General features: G+C 37.6%; 2 protein-coding genes and 1 long non-coding RNA gene across 7 annotated transcripts in view; 2 read left to right on the top strand and 1 right to left on the bottom strand.

The window, feature by feature from the left end:
* si:ch211-113g11.6 overlaps positions 1-16,364 on the top strand; it is a 40,359-nt gene that overhangs the window by 3,269 nt on the left and 20,726 nt on the right. For 2 of the 3 annotated variants that reach the window (XR_015510548.1, XM_087285950.1), the window contains exons 1-5: positions 6,920-7,149; positions 10,518-10,657; positions 11,013-11,075; positions 12,738-12,833; positions 16,168-16,264. Coding sequence is in view for 2 of the 3 variants with exons in the window: in XM_087285950.1 (XP_087142076.1) it covers positions 7,071-7,149; positions 10,518-10,657; positions 11,013-11,075; positions 12,738-12,833; positions 16,168-16,264 (475 nt within the window). In the remaining variant the exon portion in view is untranslated. 3 annotated transcript variants of the gene reach the window in all.
* Positions 1-16,364, bottom strand: part of LOC141378215 (uncharacterized) — a 36,564-nt gene that overhangs the window by 16,939 nt on the left and 3,261 nt on the right. For 2 of the 3 annotated variants that reach the window (XR_015511537.1, XR_015511542.1), the window contains exon 3: positions 16,164-16,254. The exons of the other annotated variant lie outside the window; for it this stretch is intronic. This is a non-coding gene — a long non-coding RNA (uncharacterized LOC141378215). The remainder of the gene's footprint in view (positions 1-16,163; positions 16,255-16,364) is intronic. 3 annotated transcript variants of the gene reach the window in all.
* tlr18 (toll-like receptor 18) overlaps positions 1,271-16,364 on the top strand; it is a 50,000-nt gene continuing 34,906 nt past the window's right edge. Inside the window, exon 1 of the mRNA XM_087285519.1 lies at positions 1,271-1,345. The gene's annotated coding sequence lies outside the window, so the exon portion shown is untranslated. The remainder of the gene's footprint in view (positions 1,346-16,364) is intronic.

Genomic DNA, 16,364 nt, shown 5'->3' with positions numbered 1-16,364 from the left:
CCCAGAGACTGCTCCATAACACAAGACTACTGCTATTCATCGTTTCCTTTTCCCACGCGTTTGTTCGCCGGCTTTCCTGCTGTCTTATCTATCAACGAAAACGTCGCAGAAGAAGGGGAAATCGCGGAGGTGTCCGGGTGAGGGTGAGGAGGGAAATTTCTATTTCATTGGCTCTACATACTGCGTGCTCATTTGTACCTACATATGGTCACCATGGTTTGCGCCCGGCTAGACGCTCGTGGGACGTGAGATACACCTGTCACTTGCCTATCTTCCTGGACAAATGGCAGCCGGCCGAATTTGGTTCAGATGTCGGACTATTTCTGTCGGGGACTTCACTACATTTGAATCCCAATGTGCTCTGATAGAATCGGATACCACTCCTTTTCTGTGTGTTCTGGTTTATAGGCCTCCTAAACCTGATAGAGGTTTTATAAAGGAGTTTTCTGAATTTGTTTCTCATATAATCACATCTTATGATCGTTTATTAATTTTAGGGGATTTTAATATTCACGTTTGCTGCCCTGGAAAGCCTTTGGTAACTGAGTTTATGCATGTTTTGGTTTCTTTTGGATTTACTCAGCATATTGTTGGTGTTACACATGCAATAGGCCACACTTTGGACCTTATAATGTCCTACGGGTTTTCCATAGAAAATATTGTCATTGAAGATGCCTCCTTCTCAGATCATAAGCCCATTGTTTTTAACACCACTCTATCATACTTCTCTGGTACTACAAAAAGTGAAGGTTTTCACTCTCGCTGCATAAACTCTCTCACTGCAAATCAGTTTTCTACTATGTTTAATAGTAACAAAGTGTCTACAGCAATATTAGCTGCTGCTGAGCATTCCTCAAGCCCTGATGATTTAATTTCTCTTTTTAATTCTTCTTGTTCAGATATCTTAGACTGTGTAGCTCCTTTAAAATATAAGTATCCAAAAATGAAATCACAGCCATGGCTGGATGATCTCTCTCGCTCACTCAGACAGATTTGTCGTAAAGCAGAACGGCGCTGGAGAAAAGATCACCTTGTTGTCTCTCTTGAAATCTTTAGAGATGCACAAGTAAACTTTCAAAAAGCAGCAAAAAAGGCAAGAGCTACATACTTTTCAGACATTATTAATAAACATTCACACACCCCTAAAATTTTATTTGACACAATTAACTCAAAAATTTCTCCACGAACCTCATGCAAAATTAAGCAGTCATCAGAGATACGTGAGAGATTTAAAAGGTTCTTTACTGAGAAGGTAGCTGATATCAGATCCTCTTTTGCTCCTCTCTGCCCTAGTTCCTGTGTGGACTTGACAGTTTCTTCAGCTACCTTCTGTAATTTTGAACCGGTGTCTCTCTCTGAGTTAGGGGTTTAGTGTTTCAGACAAAAGCTTCAACTTCGCCGTGTGATCCTATTTCTTCTAACCTTTTAAAGGAGACTTTTAACACAATAGGTTCTAGTATACAAGCAATTATTAATTCCTGCTTAGTTTCAGGCACTGTCCCTGCGTTTTTAAAGCATGCAGTTGTCCAGCCATTGCTTAAAAACCCAATGCAGATTTAAATTGCTTAAATAACTTCCGTCCTATCTCTAAACTTCCATTCATGTCAAAAGTTCTAGAAAGAGCTGTCTTATCACAGCTACAGCCTTTTTTAAAATCGTCCCATAAACTTGAACCTTTACTGTCAGGTTTCAAAATGCACCACAGTACTGAAACCGCTCTGTTAAAAGTGTGGAATGACTTACTGCTGTCGGTAGATTCAGGCATTAATGCAGTTTTGGTTTTACTGGATCTGAGTTCTGCTTTTGATACAGTTGATCATACCATCCTTCTGTCACGTCTGGAACATTGGGTCGGCATAAAGGGTTCAGCACTTCAATGGTTTCAGTCATATCTGAAATCCAGGGGCCTCATGTACGAAGACTTGCGTGGAAATCTTACTAAAACATTGCGTACGCACAAAGCTGTAAATGTGCATACGCAGAAAAAATTTCAGATGTATGAAACACTGCGTACGCCGAATCTCACGCATATTCTTTTGTACATCTGAATGAACGTGAAACTGAGCGCAACATGCACGAGCACAAAACCCCACCCTGCCTCCTCCCCCGTATGAATATGCTAATGACTATGCTAATGGCAAAACCCAATGAAAAAGCAATGGCAAAAGCAAGCAAAAAGAGAAACTTTGAACAGAATGTGAATTGGAGGTGCTCCTTTCAGAGGTAGACCAGAGAAAAGCGGTGTTATTTGCAAGTTTGTTCTCCAGAATTAACTACAAATATAGAGTGGGAGAGTTTAGCTGATGCGGTTAACACAGTTGGGTTTGAACATCGCACTGAGTGCATTAAAAAAAAGAAATAGTGTGGTTTATATCTGTAAAATGTTGCAGGACGCTTAACAGTTTCAATGGCGCTACTCGTAAGACGCTTGTGATCATGAATTGATACGTTCGAGCATGATCTTGGCTCGAATCCAGCGTCTGATGAACTCTTTCTTGTTTTTTTCCCCCGCTACATATCAGATTTTGCCAACTATTTATCACGAGAAAGACAAGTAGGAATCATCAATAAGTTCATATCAATAAGCATCATATTTTATTTGCACATTTATTGAATGGAAATGTTTCTGATTCACGCATGCAAATTCATCTTCAGATAGTGTCTTTATAGCAATGTGCGTGCAGTAGATCGCTCAGATTACATTGGGAAAACAGGCGACTGCTGCAAATTGTGCTTTAATGTTTAGCTGGTCAAATGTATGGTATGGAAACCTTATATACCTGCTGAACCCGTCTCATACAGCTGCCATTGCAAGGCTCAGACACTTTGTAGAGAGCAATTTAACACAACTGCCTCTAGGAGTCGCCGATGGAAATAAAACAGACACGCACAAAAAATGTGCGTACGCCTGCCAGAAAGCTGCCGTGAAGCTGCGCACATTCCCACGTTCAGTTCATTGTTAGTAAATCCAAACGTGAGCGATTCTGAGCGTGAAACCTGGCGTACGCAAAGTTTTTGTGCGTACGCAGCGTTGATACATGAGGCCCCAGGTCTTTTTCAGTTTCTGTTGGCCAATTTTTGTCAACATCTGCCCCTCTTCTGTGTGGTGCCCCCCAGGGCTCTATTCTGGGTCCAATGCTCTTCAATTTATATATGCTTCCTCTTGGTAATATTATAAGGAAACATAACATCTCTTTTCATTTTTATGCAGATGACTCTTAGCTGTATGTTCCCTTAAAATCTCAGAACTCCCTGCAGTCTCTAATTAATTGTCTTGAGGATATTAATGTTGGATGGCAAAAAACTTCCTTCAACTTAATAATGACAAAACTGAGGTTATTCTCTTCGGCCCCTCATAAACAAGAATGTTGTATATTGGGAGCTTTGGAAGTCTTGCACCGTATGTTAAATCGCAAGTAAAAAATCTAGGAGTTATCTTTGATTCTGAGCTTTGTCTAGAAAAACAAATTAGCTCAGTGGTTAAGAATAGTTATTATCAGCTGAGGATCATCTTCAGACTCAAATCCATTCTTTCCTTTCAAGATCTGGAAAAGGTCATACATGCTTTTATCACATCCCGCCTCGACTATTGCAATTCTTTATATGTTGGTCTCCCCCAATCCTCACTGGCACAGTTGCAGTTGGTTCAAAAAGCAGCAGCTAGACTTTTAACAGGCACCAAAAAACATGCTCATATCTCACCAGTTTTAGCATCCCTTCATTGGCTTCCTGTTCATTTTAGAATTCAGTTCAAGATTTTACTTATTGTTTTTAAAACACTGAATGGGCAAGCACCTTCTTATATATCAGAGCTTATTAACTTACAGTCAACTCCTCGGTCACTTAGGTCCTCAAATAAAATTTTACATCAAATTCCTCTGTCACGACTTAAATTGAAAGGGGATAGAGCCTTTGCAGTCGCTGCTCCTCGTTTGTGGAACCAGCTACCACCGGAGATTACAAAGTGCTTCTTCTCTCTCTATTTTTAAGTCCAGACTTAAGACACATTTTTATTCTATTGCATTCCCAGGCTTTTAATCGTTATTGCGGTTGTTGCTGTAATACTTTTATTTCTCTTATTACTTTTATTGTTATCTTTTACTCTTTTAGAGTGTGTGCTATGGTTTTGTTCAGCACTTTGGTCAGTGCCAAACTGAAGTAAATGTGCTTTATGAATAAACTTTACTTACTTTACTTACTTACTTTGTTGCCTGTGCCTTTAATGCTATTTATCCCCACCCACCGTTTCCACGTGCCTGTTAGAGTGTGCCTCAGGCTCCGTTCACACTAATACGTTTTTGTTTTGAAACAGCATTTTGGAATGAAAATGATTCGCGTCCACACTGGAGTTTTACTTCGCGTCTCCAAAAAAACTCTCCATCCACACTACATCACTGATATCACCTGACCACTCACACACACTCTGGCATGCATTGCAGCATATCTACCCAGATAAGAGCTAAGCACGTCGGACTGTCCATTAAGGATCTACCGCTCAACCACTGGATCTAATCTCACTATATTTGTTAAACGTGATATTTAATTCATCTAGTCTATATCTAACGACATATTCATTGACTTCGGTCTTTTGAATCTATTACTTATTCTCAGGTAACGTGTTCTGGCTGAGCCCAAAGATAGTTAATATGTTAATTAATGTAACCACGTACACTGATTCTGTGCATTTGACTAATTGCTTGCATTTACTTCATATAATGTATGAACTTATTGTATGCTATACTTTTATAATGGCAATTATTGATTATTAAAACTAATATTCAGCAAAAGAGAGGGTATGTTTCGTACTTTCAATGAAAATGAAAGGAGGCAATAATGTTAAAGGCTCCGTTTTATTAAAAATATGCATACAGTAAAGATGACAGTCATATAAATATGGAGCTACATGACGCCTCAACATTTTTTATGTCTGTTAAGTTGCTAATATCAAAATGAAAATAGACAGTTCCTTAAATCATGTTTTCATTTTATTGTTATGATAGTGAAACAATGTAGCCAGGATGATGTGAATGACGTTATAAAGTACATTGTTCCCTTTGAAGATTTACTCAACGTGTCCTCGGGAGTTTGTTTTCCATATCAAACCTGTGAAGTCTGAACTTACAAGGAAAAAATGCAAGACTGAACTGTGTGTAGGCTACTTAATATTGAGGAAAAAGCCCAAATCAGACTGGCAAATGTCTCCAGCTACTCCTCCGTTTTCAAATTTCTCAGTTTTCCCCCATCCATACTAACACTGAGCTGCAGCATTTTAAGATGAAAACGGCCTTTTCAGCATTCCCTTCAGCATTTTAAAATCATTTGTTTCCGGTGCTCGAAAACTCTTGCGTAGTGTGGACGGCCGGCATAACCGAAGCAAAACTTATGCGTTTTAAAACTAAAATGTATTAGTGTAAATGTGGCCTCAATCTTCGCCTCGGCTACGTCAGATAAACAGCACAGTGAGAAACATGAAGGAAGCAGAACTCACGTAAGGTTTGTGAGAAATACTGCAGTAAGAACTTTTCCAAAGATTCTTACTGCAGTTAATTCAAGCCTTCCAATGAGTCACACACAATGTCATTACAAAGTTACAATGGACACACAAACACACATACACACACACAAACACACACACAGCAAATGTGTTTAACTTTGCACTGTTTTTGCACTCAAATGTGACAGAATACATGTTAATCTCCAGTGCAGTATGGATATCTGTTATGTTAATGTACAAATTAAACGTGATTTCATGTCCACAAACTGGGATTGAAGCGTCTTCTTTTAGAATTGTACTAAGATGTGGCTGTGGTGATAAAGTAAAGATCGCTGTAATTCATTACAAACATGCACTGTTTTAAAAAAAGTTTAAACTTATAAAACTCGTTCTTGATAACATTTGATGATGACTGATGATCACAGCGAGCTAAACAGGTCTGTTAATCCCAGTTGCTTTGTGCACATTCTGTTGATATGATTATACACTTTACTATGGAAACATGTTAATACGCGGCTGTCAATCAATTCGATGCTTCCTACATCACGTTGCGGTCTGCCTCAAAATGGGAGGGATTTGGATCCTATTTTACCATCAGGAATTTTTTTTAAAAGAGGCTGATTGTCTTTATATCAACCCCAATATGACTGGACACACTATACCGACACACAGTTCTGTCCAAACAGCTTCCAAAATATGATTTTCATCATAATTGCCCTTTAATTCCCTATATGACAATTCAATGTTTATGCTTTTTTGTTGTTGATATTACTATGTTTTTTATAGGTATGTACATGAGAGTTGTGTTACATGTAACGTTTATGGCATATAATGTTTATTGCATTAATTTAGTGCCATGCGTGTTACCAAGATTGTGTTTTGTAGTTATGTAAATGACACTGAGCACCTTCTATATATAAGTATGCTGCTTGTGGGAAAAGTTGTTTGTGTTTAGCTTTATGGTTTATTTTGTTTTGTGTTTTTGATGTATAGGACAAAACATTTATGAAATATGGTAATTTATAGTAAGATTTATTTTATGTTCCTGCCGTATTTTTAATGGTAAGACAGACAGACGGATGGATGGATGGATGGATGGATGGATGGATGGATGGATAGATAGATAGATAGATAGATAGATAGATAGATAGATAGATAGATAGATAGATAGATAGATAGATAGATAGATAGATAGATAGATAGATAGATAGATAGATAGATAGATAGATATAGATCTCTAACAAATATAAACTGATATTAAGTGTGATAATACATATAAAGTGACAAACAAGCAAATGTAATCGAGAAGCTCTGAAACTAGTAAATAAAGTGAGTGTTTTGCTCTGTTAGTAGTTGTCAGTGGGGTGAGCGCATGTCTGCTCGCTCCTTCTCTCTTTCAGGAGGTGTGACGTGAAGGCAATTACCGCTCAGCTTCTCGCGGAGCTCTGAGGGACAGACAGGCGAGGCGGCGTCCGCTTATCGCACGCGCACTTCTGCAAAAAACAACCCCAGTCCTTCAGCGAGAGCACTCTTTCATTAGCTTGTCGTCACTCTAATTAGAGCACCGCTGAGCAACATGAATCTGCTCGTACTAGCAACTCTTTTCTCAGTGGTTTTGGCCGAAAAATCACCTCGGCTGAAATTCATCGTGAATGGTAAGACTTTATTTGTCTTTAACGTTACAGTTTCAGTCTGCATAACGCATACGTATTTTTTTCTGTGGAAAGTTCTGGATTTTTCTAAAGCCATGTTTATCCTTACTCTAGCACAAATTGCATCTTATTTTTCCCTTGGGGGAAAAAACTGCTGCGTATCTACTTCCGTTAGGATAAAAGAAATCAAATGGCAATGTTGGTGACTGGAAGCAGGCCAAGACAGGGCACTGATTGCATTACATAGCTGTTTTGAAAACAAAAACCGATTGAGGCTCATGTTCACGTCATGACTTTACATCATGACGTATATATGTGATATTAATCGTGGTTAAGAGTGCGTAAGTTTATTTATTGCACTACACTGATAAAAAAAGCTGTAGCATCGCGTTATTTGGGGAAAATGTAAACACAAATACATTTAATCATGCTGTCAATAAAGCGGTGTTTATAGCCTAAACCCGACGCTTTATACAACACTACTGGAGGGCTTTTTGATGGTGTAGCCATAGAAACGTCTCTTTAAGATTTGTTAGGCTGGTCAAGATCGAGTAGTCTGCTTGAGATGTTTGAGTAAACAAGCTCTTGATTCTTCCTGGAGGCTACTGAATAAGTAATTTCATCAACCGACCATCCACTTGCTCCCTAAACATGTATTCGCAATGAATGTCATTGCTGTACGCAGTTATTTTGGGCTACATCCGCGGCTGGTAGTTTTAAGAAAAGCGTAAGGCGCAATCTTCAGAGCTGCAATGCAGGTGCGCGAGCGAACGGGAATGATGGCACTGCAGCAACTGATGCATTTCCAAGACACAGGGCACAACATGCGAACCAGCGAGAAACACTCTCGAATAGCCCATGGAAATTTCCACGAAACCTACCATTATTGTTTATTCCAGGCACGTTCTTCATAGACTTGTGTATCTATAAAGCCCTGCGATTCACTATTCAGGTGTTTATTTAAAGACATCAACACGTCTCTTGCTCATCTTCTAAGTGTAACGTGACATTACAACCTCTTAAAACATGAGAAAATAAGGTATAGGAGCAATTTACTTGACCGCCCACTTCAGCACCATGGACAACGCTTCCCTCAATTCTCAATTCAGCGCACGTCTTCATTAAAATAATGAAGGATGCGATCAGCGAACAAATACTCTTAGCTAAACTACTGCTTTATGGAAAACGATATGCAAATACAAACCAGATCAGACTGGTCTGCAAGCTTCGACCTCGTCAACCCCCCTGTTCAAACGCCAGTTATTGATTAAGATCTCTGCCAGCGCAGAGCGAAACAAACACCTGTTGCAATGTATTAGTTTTAGGAAATAATTGCGCAGCCCCGCGGTGGGCTATGCAATTTAGCAGGCTATCAATAATTTATATCTACATAGCGGTTACCATTGACAACCACATTTGACATTTCCCTTAATTTAGGTCAAACGAAGCACGCCCACAAAATTCATCAACTGTTTAACCCCAAAAACAAGATTGTACAGTGGAATTCATTAATAGTAAATGATATATAGGGAGAATAGTGATAACAATTTAGACATGCTGTAAAAAATATATCTTGCTTTTTATAAAATGTAAAGCCAACCGTTGTTGCCAGAATATTTATCTGTGAACATATGTTAAACCAGCAAATTCAACAGTGCACACTGCTGCTAAAACTGAAATTTTGAGTTATTTCCATTACAGTTTTTTTTGCACTTAATAAAGAAACTAACCAATTATTTTTATTCAATATCAATTTAAAGGGCACCTATGATGAAAATCAACTTTTGTAAGCTGTTTCGACCGAACTTACTGTATGTATAGTGTGTCCATAGTCATATTAGAGTGATATAAACCCAGCAAGTTTATTATTAGATTTATTATTATTATTATTAAAATTAGACCTAAATTCCAGTGCATTGATGAACATTTTTTTCCAAATGAATTGGCATTAAAATATTATGGCTATGTAATTCTTAACGATATAATCACCATGGCCACATGGTGTCAGTTAATGCGCAATAATATATATGTATGTATTTATGTATGTATGTATATGTATATATATATATATGTATATATATATATATATATATATATATATATATATATATATATATATATATATATATATATGTGTGTTTGTGTATACTGCAAACAGCATTTGACTGTGACTCATTGTTTCAGAAAGGCTAAAATAAACTACATCACAAATACATGGAATAAACTTACTGGGCATTTTTGACTAATGAGCTGTATTTCAGCTTCATCTGTGTCTGTCTCTATCACTGACGGCTGTTTATCTGATGTACCACATGATAATAAGCAGACATGCACATGGGAGTGGTGGGCGGGGACATGCAGCTCATTTGGATTTAAAGCCACAATCCATTCTGAAGGCTATATTAAACCATCTGGTGGGTATCTTGAGCTGAATCTTTACAGATACATTCTGGAGAATCCAAAGGCTTATCTTCTTGTAAAAGTGGTGAACTAGATGCCCTTTCAAGTATTTTACCAATAAAATAACACTGTTTTTACAGTGCATCACTGAAACAATTATTAATTTAATGCATAACCAACTGATTAGTTGAACCAAAACACCATAGGGTCTCCAATATCAAGTTTTTTCGAGTAGAAATCAAAATATAGCCCTTAAACCATAGGTTTCAAACTCGCAGCCCTGCAGTTTTGCTCCAACCCTAGTCAAACACAGCTGATCTAACTAATCAAGGTGTTCAAGACTACTAAAGACTATTAAGCCGGTCTAAGTTAAAGTCACTTGGAGCTAAACTATGCAGAGCAGCGGCCCTCCAGGAATTGAGTTTGAGACTATTGCCTTAAAGGATACTTACTCCCAGGGCTGTTTATATCAAAGTTGATATTTAGCAGCATCATGTTGGTGTTTTGTGACATTTAAGGTGGGTCGTTAACCCAGCGCTCAACCCCTACCCTGGAAGACCAGGACATACACATTAGACTTTATACAGTTTAACTTTTTCCTAACCAATTGTTTTTTGCTTTGTTTTGGTTTTCTGTTCAACACAAAGTAAGATATTTTGAAAAAAATATTGTAAACCTGTAACCATCAGCATACATTGGAAATACAAATATTAAAGTCAACATTCTAAATAAAATATATTTCCTTGTGTTTAACAGAAGAAGGAAACTCATGGTTTAGAAAAATCCACAGCAAAATATATTGGAAACATTCAACGCATTTAAATACTGTAGGTTCATTAGGCTCCATTTGTTTTGCTGTCTTATTCAAATTTAATGACTATAGTTGTATTTTCATTGTTTTCTCTGTAACAATATATGAACATATATACCAGACTTGTGTACGCACTTCATTTCTGTCTGTTTGTCTTTAGAATCACCTCGATTTCGCTTCATAAAACCAGAGAACTTCACTACAGTTTACCACCAACAGGAGACTGATGTCCTGTATGTGGGGGGCCAAGGGGTCATCTATAAGCTCAGTTTTCGTGATAAAGAAGTGCATGACATTCAGGTAGGGGGGCCGACACTGTAACCCAGAGCCAAAGTAGATCTATCACTGCTCTAAATCCTGACCTAGATAGCTGGTACTCAGCAAGTAACAAAAAAACTGTGCTATTATTTATGGAGCAGAACAATGTCTTATAACGGAGGCTCTGTAATACGATTACTTTGCGGTTGGGTAAAGAAAGCATTTCTTGCCAAGGACAGATGGTTATGGTTTCTTACCATTTAACTACAGCAATTATACTATGTTCTGTTTTCTATAACAGAATATAGCTCTAACATGATGAGAACAAATCATCCCTACAGTACATTATTATGAATGCAAGGCTGTGTGATTAGTACTGTTGTTGATGTACTCACAGATCCCTGTGGTGATGGATGAGAATGCAAAAGAGTTGTGCCACTCTAAATCATCCCAATGGAAGGTAAGAGAGACAATCCTGCAGTATTCAGCCAGTTTAGACCTCGGGTAGCTTGTGATTTCAGGCAAAGAAAAGGATTATCTTGACTCATTTAGTCTGTGATTCAATTCATCTGTTCTCCTAAACCCCTCAGTGTGAATTGCACTCGTCAGGTTTAGCGGGATTATAATAAATGTAGAATTCTGAGACTGACTGTAATCAGACCATTTGTGAAAGTGTTTCCCTCGTGAGCTAAAGCCTGGCTGGATTCACTGCCCTGGTTCAACATTTACAGAAATAGTCATCCATGATGAGCAGGTCATCACTCAAGAGTTGACTGAATGAGGCTATTTTTTAAGGGTAATGGCACAGACAGGCTGTCAAATGATAGTCTGGCTTGTTTAGAAATCATAAAGATGGTGGTTGGGGTGGTTATACTGATCATTCAGGAGAAATGAAGTTGTAACAAAATCTAATTAAATGTTAAAAAAATACGTTTTTTTTAGCACTGATGGTGCCATGATGGCACCAATGGTCACCTTTAACCTTTATGGAACATTTCCATTGCAATAAATGTTCTTTAAATTAATAAATGTTTATCACTATAAGAAATCAGTGATTATTTTTGGAAAGGTTATTTATGGAACCAAAAAATAATATCTTTTTACAACCTTTAGTATTGAGCATGTTGTATAGATAGTGGGAAAAGACAGATCTTCTCCAAACTCACAATTAAATGTTTTAGTAATTACACTACCTGACAAAAGTCTTGTCACCTATCCAAGTTTTAGGAACAACAAATAATAACTTGACTTCTAGTTGATCATTAGCTATCAGAAGTGGCTTATATGTAAGGCAAAGGCCTCTAGATTACAATTGTTTTACCAATATAAACTGATCAAGCCTTGACTTTAAATTGTTTCATTAGGATAATAAGGTCTGACTTTGCTTAGATAAAAGTCTTGCCACTTAAAAGAAATAATGTATGATATAGAATATAAAGTAAGTGGAAAAAGAACGAATATTGTGTATGACTCTCATGAGCTTGGAGGACTGCATCCATACATCTCTGCAATGACTTAAATAACTGATTAATAAAGTCATCTGGAATGGCAAAGAAAGTGTTCATGCAGAGTTCATCAAGATTCTTTGGATTCATATTCAATGTCTCCTCCATCTTACACCAGACATGCTCAATAACGTTAATCTCTGGTGACTGGGCTGGCCAATTCTGGTGCACCTTGACCTTCATTGTTTTCAGGAACTTTGATGTGGAGACTGAAGTATAAAAAGGAGCGCTATCCTGCTGAAGAATTTGCCCTCTCCTGTGGTTTGTAATGTAATGGGCAGCACAAATGTCTTGATACCTCAGGTTGTTGATGTTGCCATCCAACTCCAAACCATAATTTTTCCCTCACCAAACTTGACTGATATATGTGAGAATCTTGGGTCCATGCAAGTTCCAATAGGTCTTCTGCAGTATTTGTGACGATTGGGATACAGTTCAACAGACGATTCATTTGAAAAATTTACCTTCTGCCACTTTTTCACATGATCAACCTAAAGTCAAGTTATTATTTGTTGCTCTTACAACTGAGATTGAAGACTTTTGTCTGGTAGTGTGTGTCTATATAATGTATAATAGTCTGTATGTCTTGGATTGACTGTTCTTTTATCTTTCAATAGCATGAGTGTGATAATTTCATCACGGTAATTGAAAAAGTCGGTGATTCAATGGTGGTGTGTGGGACAAGAGCAGGAACTCCTAAATGTTGGCTGCTGGTAAGTCTGTTGAAATTCTTGATTTTGATTGGCTGAAGGTTTGCAATAAGATCATTTAGTGCACAGATAGTTCTATTTAGATTTGAGTTTGAAATAAATGCACTACCCTCAAATATTAACCATAGAAACTCAGTGAAAGTTGCTAAAGCCTTCAATCCTCTGTGTGATCTCAAGGACACAGACTTTAGTACTTTACCAGCGAGTCGATGGAGATCAACCAATTCACTTATATTCGCAAAAACATTTGCAAAGTGGTAACATGTTTTTATAAGATATATATGCCCTTAGTTTTATGTACATACATTATCTGTCTTGCTCGAGCACGCACTCTCTCTGTTTGCCTGTGGTTAGTTGGTTAAAACTGAGAGATCTAACATTTGATTTGGTCAAATATCACACTGCAAAAACCAGTACTATTTGTAAATTGTCAATAACTTTTCAAATGACCACGGACTAAATAGGATAATCAACTGCGTGCCATGCATTAAAAGATTTTAAATGTGCTTTGCATTGGGCGGTTCTTTCCCTCCACCTCCACCTCTACAATTGTGCATATGAGTTGAGTTGATTAAATCACACATATACATATCCGCAAATACACATACAAAAGTACCTTTTAAAATATTAAAATATTTTCAGAGCGAAAAAAGATGATGGGACAAAGCTATTCCTGTAATGTTATTTCCTACTAAAACGTATCTGAAACCTTTGACCCGAAGGGAGCAGGATAAACTCCTCAGACAGAAGATGAGAGCTACATCTACTAATGTTCTGGGCAATCTGTAAAAGCTGCCTATTATACAGGGATTTAATACTCAGCTTTAAAATGTAAAATTCTAATAGAAATTATGTATATTGTGAAATAAAAATCTTTAATGCATGCCACTATTCTGTAGTCAAGGAGAGGATGTTAAAAGCCAAAGCACTGGGTTGTGGTGTCATATGAACTGAACCTGTGGTTCAGCTTTGCTATCAATTTGTCAATAACCAGTAGGCTATAAACATGCCAGATTACGGCCTGATCTGTTTTCTCTGGCACTAGGAGTTTGAGGTGTGCACCACAGACACTATTGGAGAAATTAGTTTTGCAATTACTTCAGAAGCTGAACTGAATTTGGAACAATTATAAGGGAACCTCACTTGCTTTCCTCCGGCTTAATTCCTGATTGGGGGTCGCCCCAGTGGAATGAACCGCAAATTATTCTGGCATATGTTTTATGTGGTGGATACCCTTCTAGCCACATATTAGCCAACCTTAAAATAGTTTTTGAAAAAATTCAATAATCATTATGATAAAAAAATAATATTACTGATATTACTGTTGTGTGGATCTTTTGTGGGCTTTATCCCATGTAAGGCAACCCATGCCTGCAAAATCCTGGTATGCTTGGCTATTCTGTCCTTTTTATGGTCGCATCCTCTGCACTATGAAAAGTACAAGAGCTGTCACTTGGGTGGTTTCTTTTCAAAAGGGACGCATTTCTACCTTAAGGGTCCATATTAGTAACTCAAAGGTATATATTAGTACCTAGAAATTTCGACAAGATAAAGCTTTGTGCTTTTTATGTATTATTACATACTGTTGGAAGAAATATGTGAAGACAGAACCCAGTCCAGTAAACTTGAACAAGCAGAATTTATTCATTGAGATGTGTTGGTTAGTCTGTAGTCATACAGCATCTTCAAGAAGTCAACGAGTCTGCAAGAGCCTACAGGAGTCTTTTACAGGTCTGCAGTCTGCAAGTTTTACCACAAGTTTAAAATCATGTCTAAAATGAGTCTGTTATATGTTTTTAGAAGGACATATAATATGTCCTAGAAGTGGCTAGGTGGAGATGGCTAAACAAAGCATGCAAATGAAGTAGGTAGGTAAATGAATAAACTTGCCAAGCCACTGACCACACAAGTTTATCAACAAAAGGGTTTCTTTACTCTGAAAGTGTCACCTAAAGACAAAGGCAGTCGTTAAGACCCTGCCAAAACATTTGCATCATTTTGGCTCAGTCGGAGCTCAGGAAGCAAAGTTTCAAATGAAATGATATAATTAAAAAAGCAAAGAATATAACTTTACAGTTATATACATAGATTATTGTTAATTTGAAACTAGATTATATAAATTTATATTTCCACAGTACCCTTGAGGTATTATTATTGTTTGAAAAGGTACCACCCAGGGAACCTTTTTTTTTTTACCTTTTTTTCCCTGTGAGTGTGACATCACTAGGCATGGGCCGGTATAAGGTTCTGATGGTATGATAACCTTGTATATAAATATCAGGGTTTTACAGTATGACAGTATTGAGATTACTGCTCTAAAATAACTTCTTTTTAAATGTCTGGGTAAAAAACAAAACCTTTTCCCCCTTTGTACACAATATATTTTAATTTGAGAAACATTTAAACTATTTTGGAACAGTAAACATGTCAGGCTGAATAATTCAAATGAATTATGGACTTCGGCTGTCTTTATTTGATTCAAAAACACAGATTATTTTACAATTTAAAACAGCAACTTTGGAGATCTTTTCTGCTGGAGATCCTACTCATACCTTAGGAATGGTATGGCAGAAAAATTGGCGGTTTTAAAACCTTGACTTTTCCAAACCATGGTATACCTTGAACACGGTGATCTCCATAGCTTAGACATCACATCTTGTTTCTGATTCATGTTGATATCGTTTGTCAGTGTCTTGTTCATAATTCATTCAAACTGCATCAAAGTTCTGTTGGAAATGGATCAAGACTTAAACTCTGACGTGGTTTGATTGAGACATGAACACAACAGGGAGTGTGAACGCACCATAAGATATGTTTATTGTTTAAGTTACAATCTAAAATTGCAGAAACGCCGCATCTGCTCAGACATGTCAGTTTCTCTTATGTATTGAAGACACTTATTGAGTATTGTTTGTCATCTTTCCAAGCGCTTTCTGTCGATTACTCGAAAAAGCGAAGGGAAAATGAGACCAATTTTCTGTCAGAGCTCAGCTGCTTTGGCAGAATTGAGGCTGTTTATTTAACTGCTTCTGCGTTATTGTGCACATTTCCATAACCTCTGTCTCTCTGCTGTGGGTGTGATTTATAACCGAATCATTTAACAGTTTCGTTTCGCCTCTGTGCTTGGATTAAAACCAGGCAGAACAGAAAGCATTATAATAAAATGAGAGTTTCCCATCCTGAAATGTGGGACGCATTGTTAGTGGATGATTAATATTATGAGGAAACAAGTTTTCAGCACATTTCTGATTTCAGAGAGTGCTAAAGGGTCTTCAGTGCTGTTTTCATAGAGAAAGCCTGAGGAGCACTGAATAATCACATCATCTCTCTCACCCAGGTAAATGACAGCACACTGACGGACATGTCTGAGGAAACAGCAGCATCTAACATCTTGGCACCTTTTCCCTCTCAGCGCTCCATCAGTCTGTCAGCAGGTAGGGGACAAGAGAGGAACGGAGGAAGGGAAAAGAAGATAATGTGAAGATGATGGGAGAAAACGCTGTGTGCTCTGCTCAGAAAGAACAGTGTGCATCA

Source organism: Danio rerio, chromosome 16, assembly GCF_052040795.2.
Source record: "Danio rerio strain M-AB ecotype USA chromosome 16, GRCz13ab, whole genome shotgun sequence".
Taxonomy (NCBI): domain Eukaryota; kingdom Metazoa; phylum Chordata; class Actinopteri; order Cypriniformes; family Danionidae; genus Danio; species Danio rerio.
The sequence above is the reverse complement of the archived record's forward strand: the minus strand, read 5'-3'. Positions and strand labels throughout refer to the sequence as shown.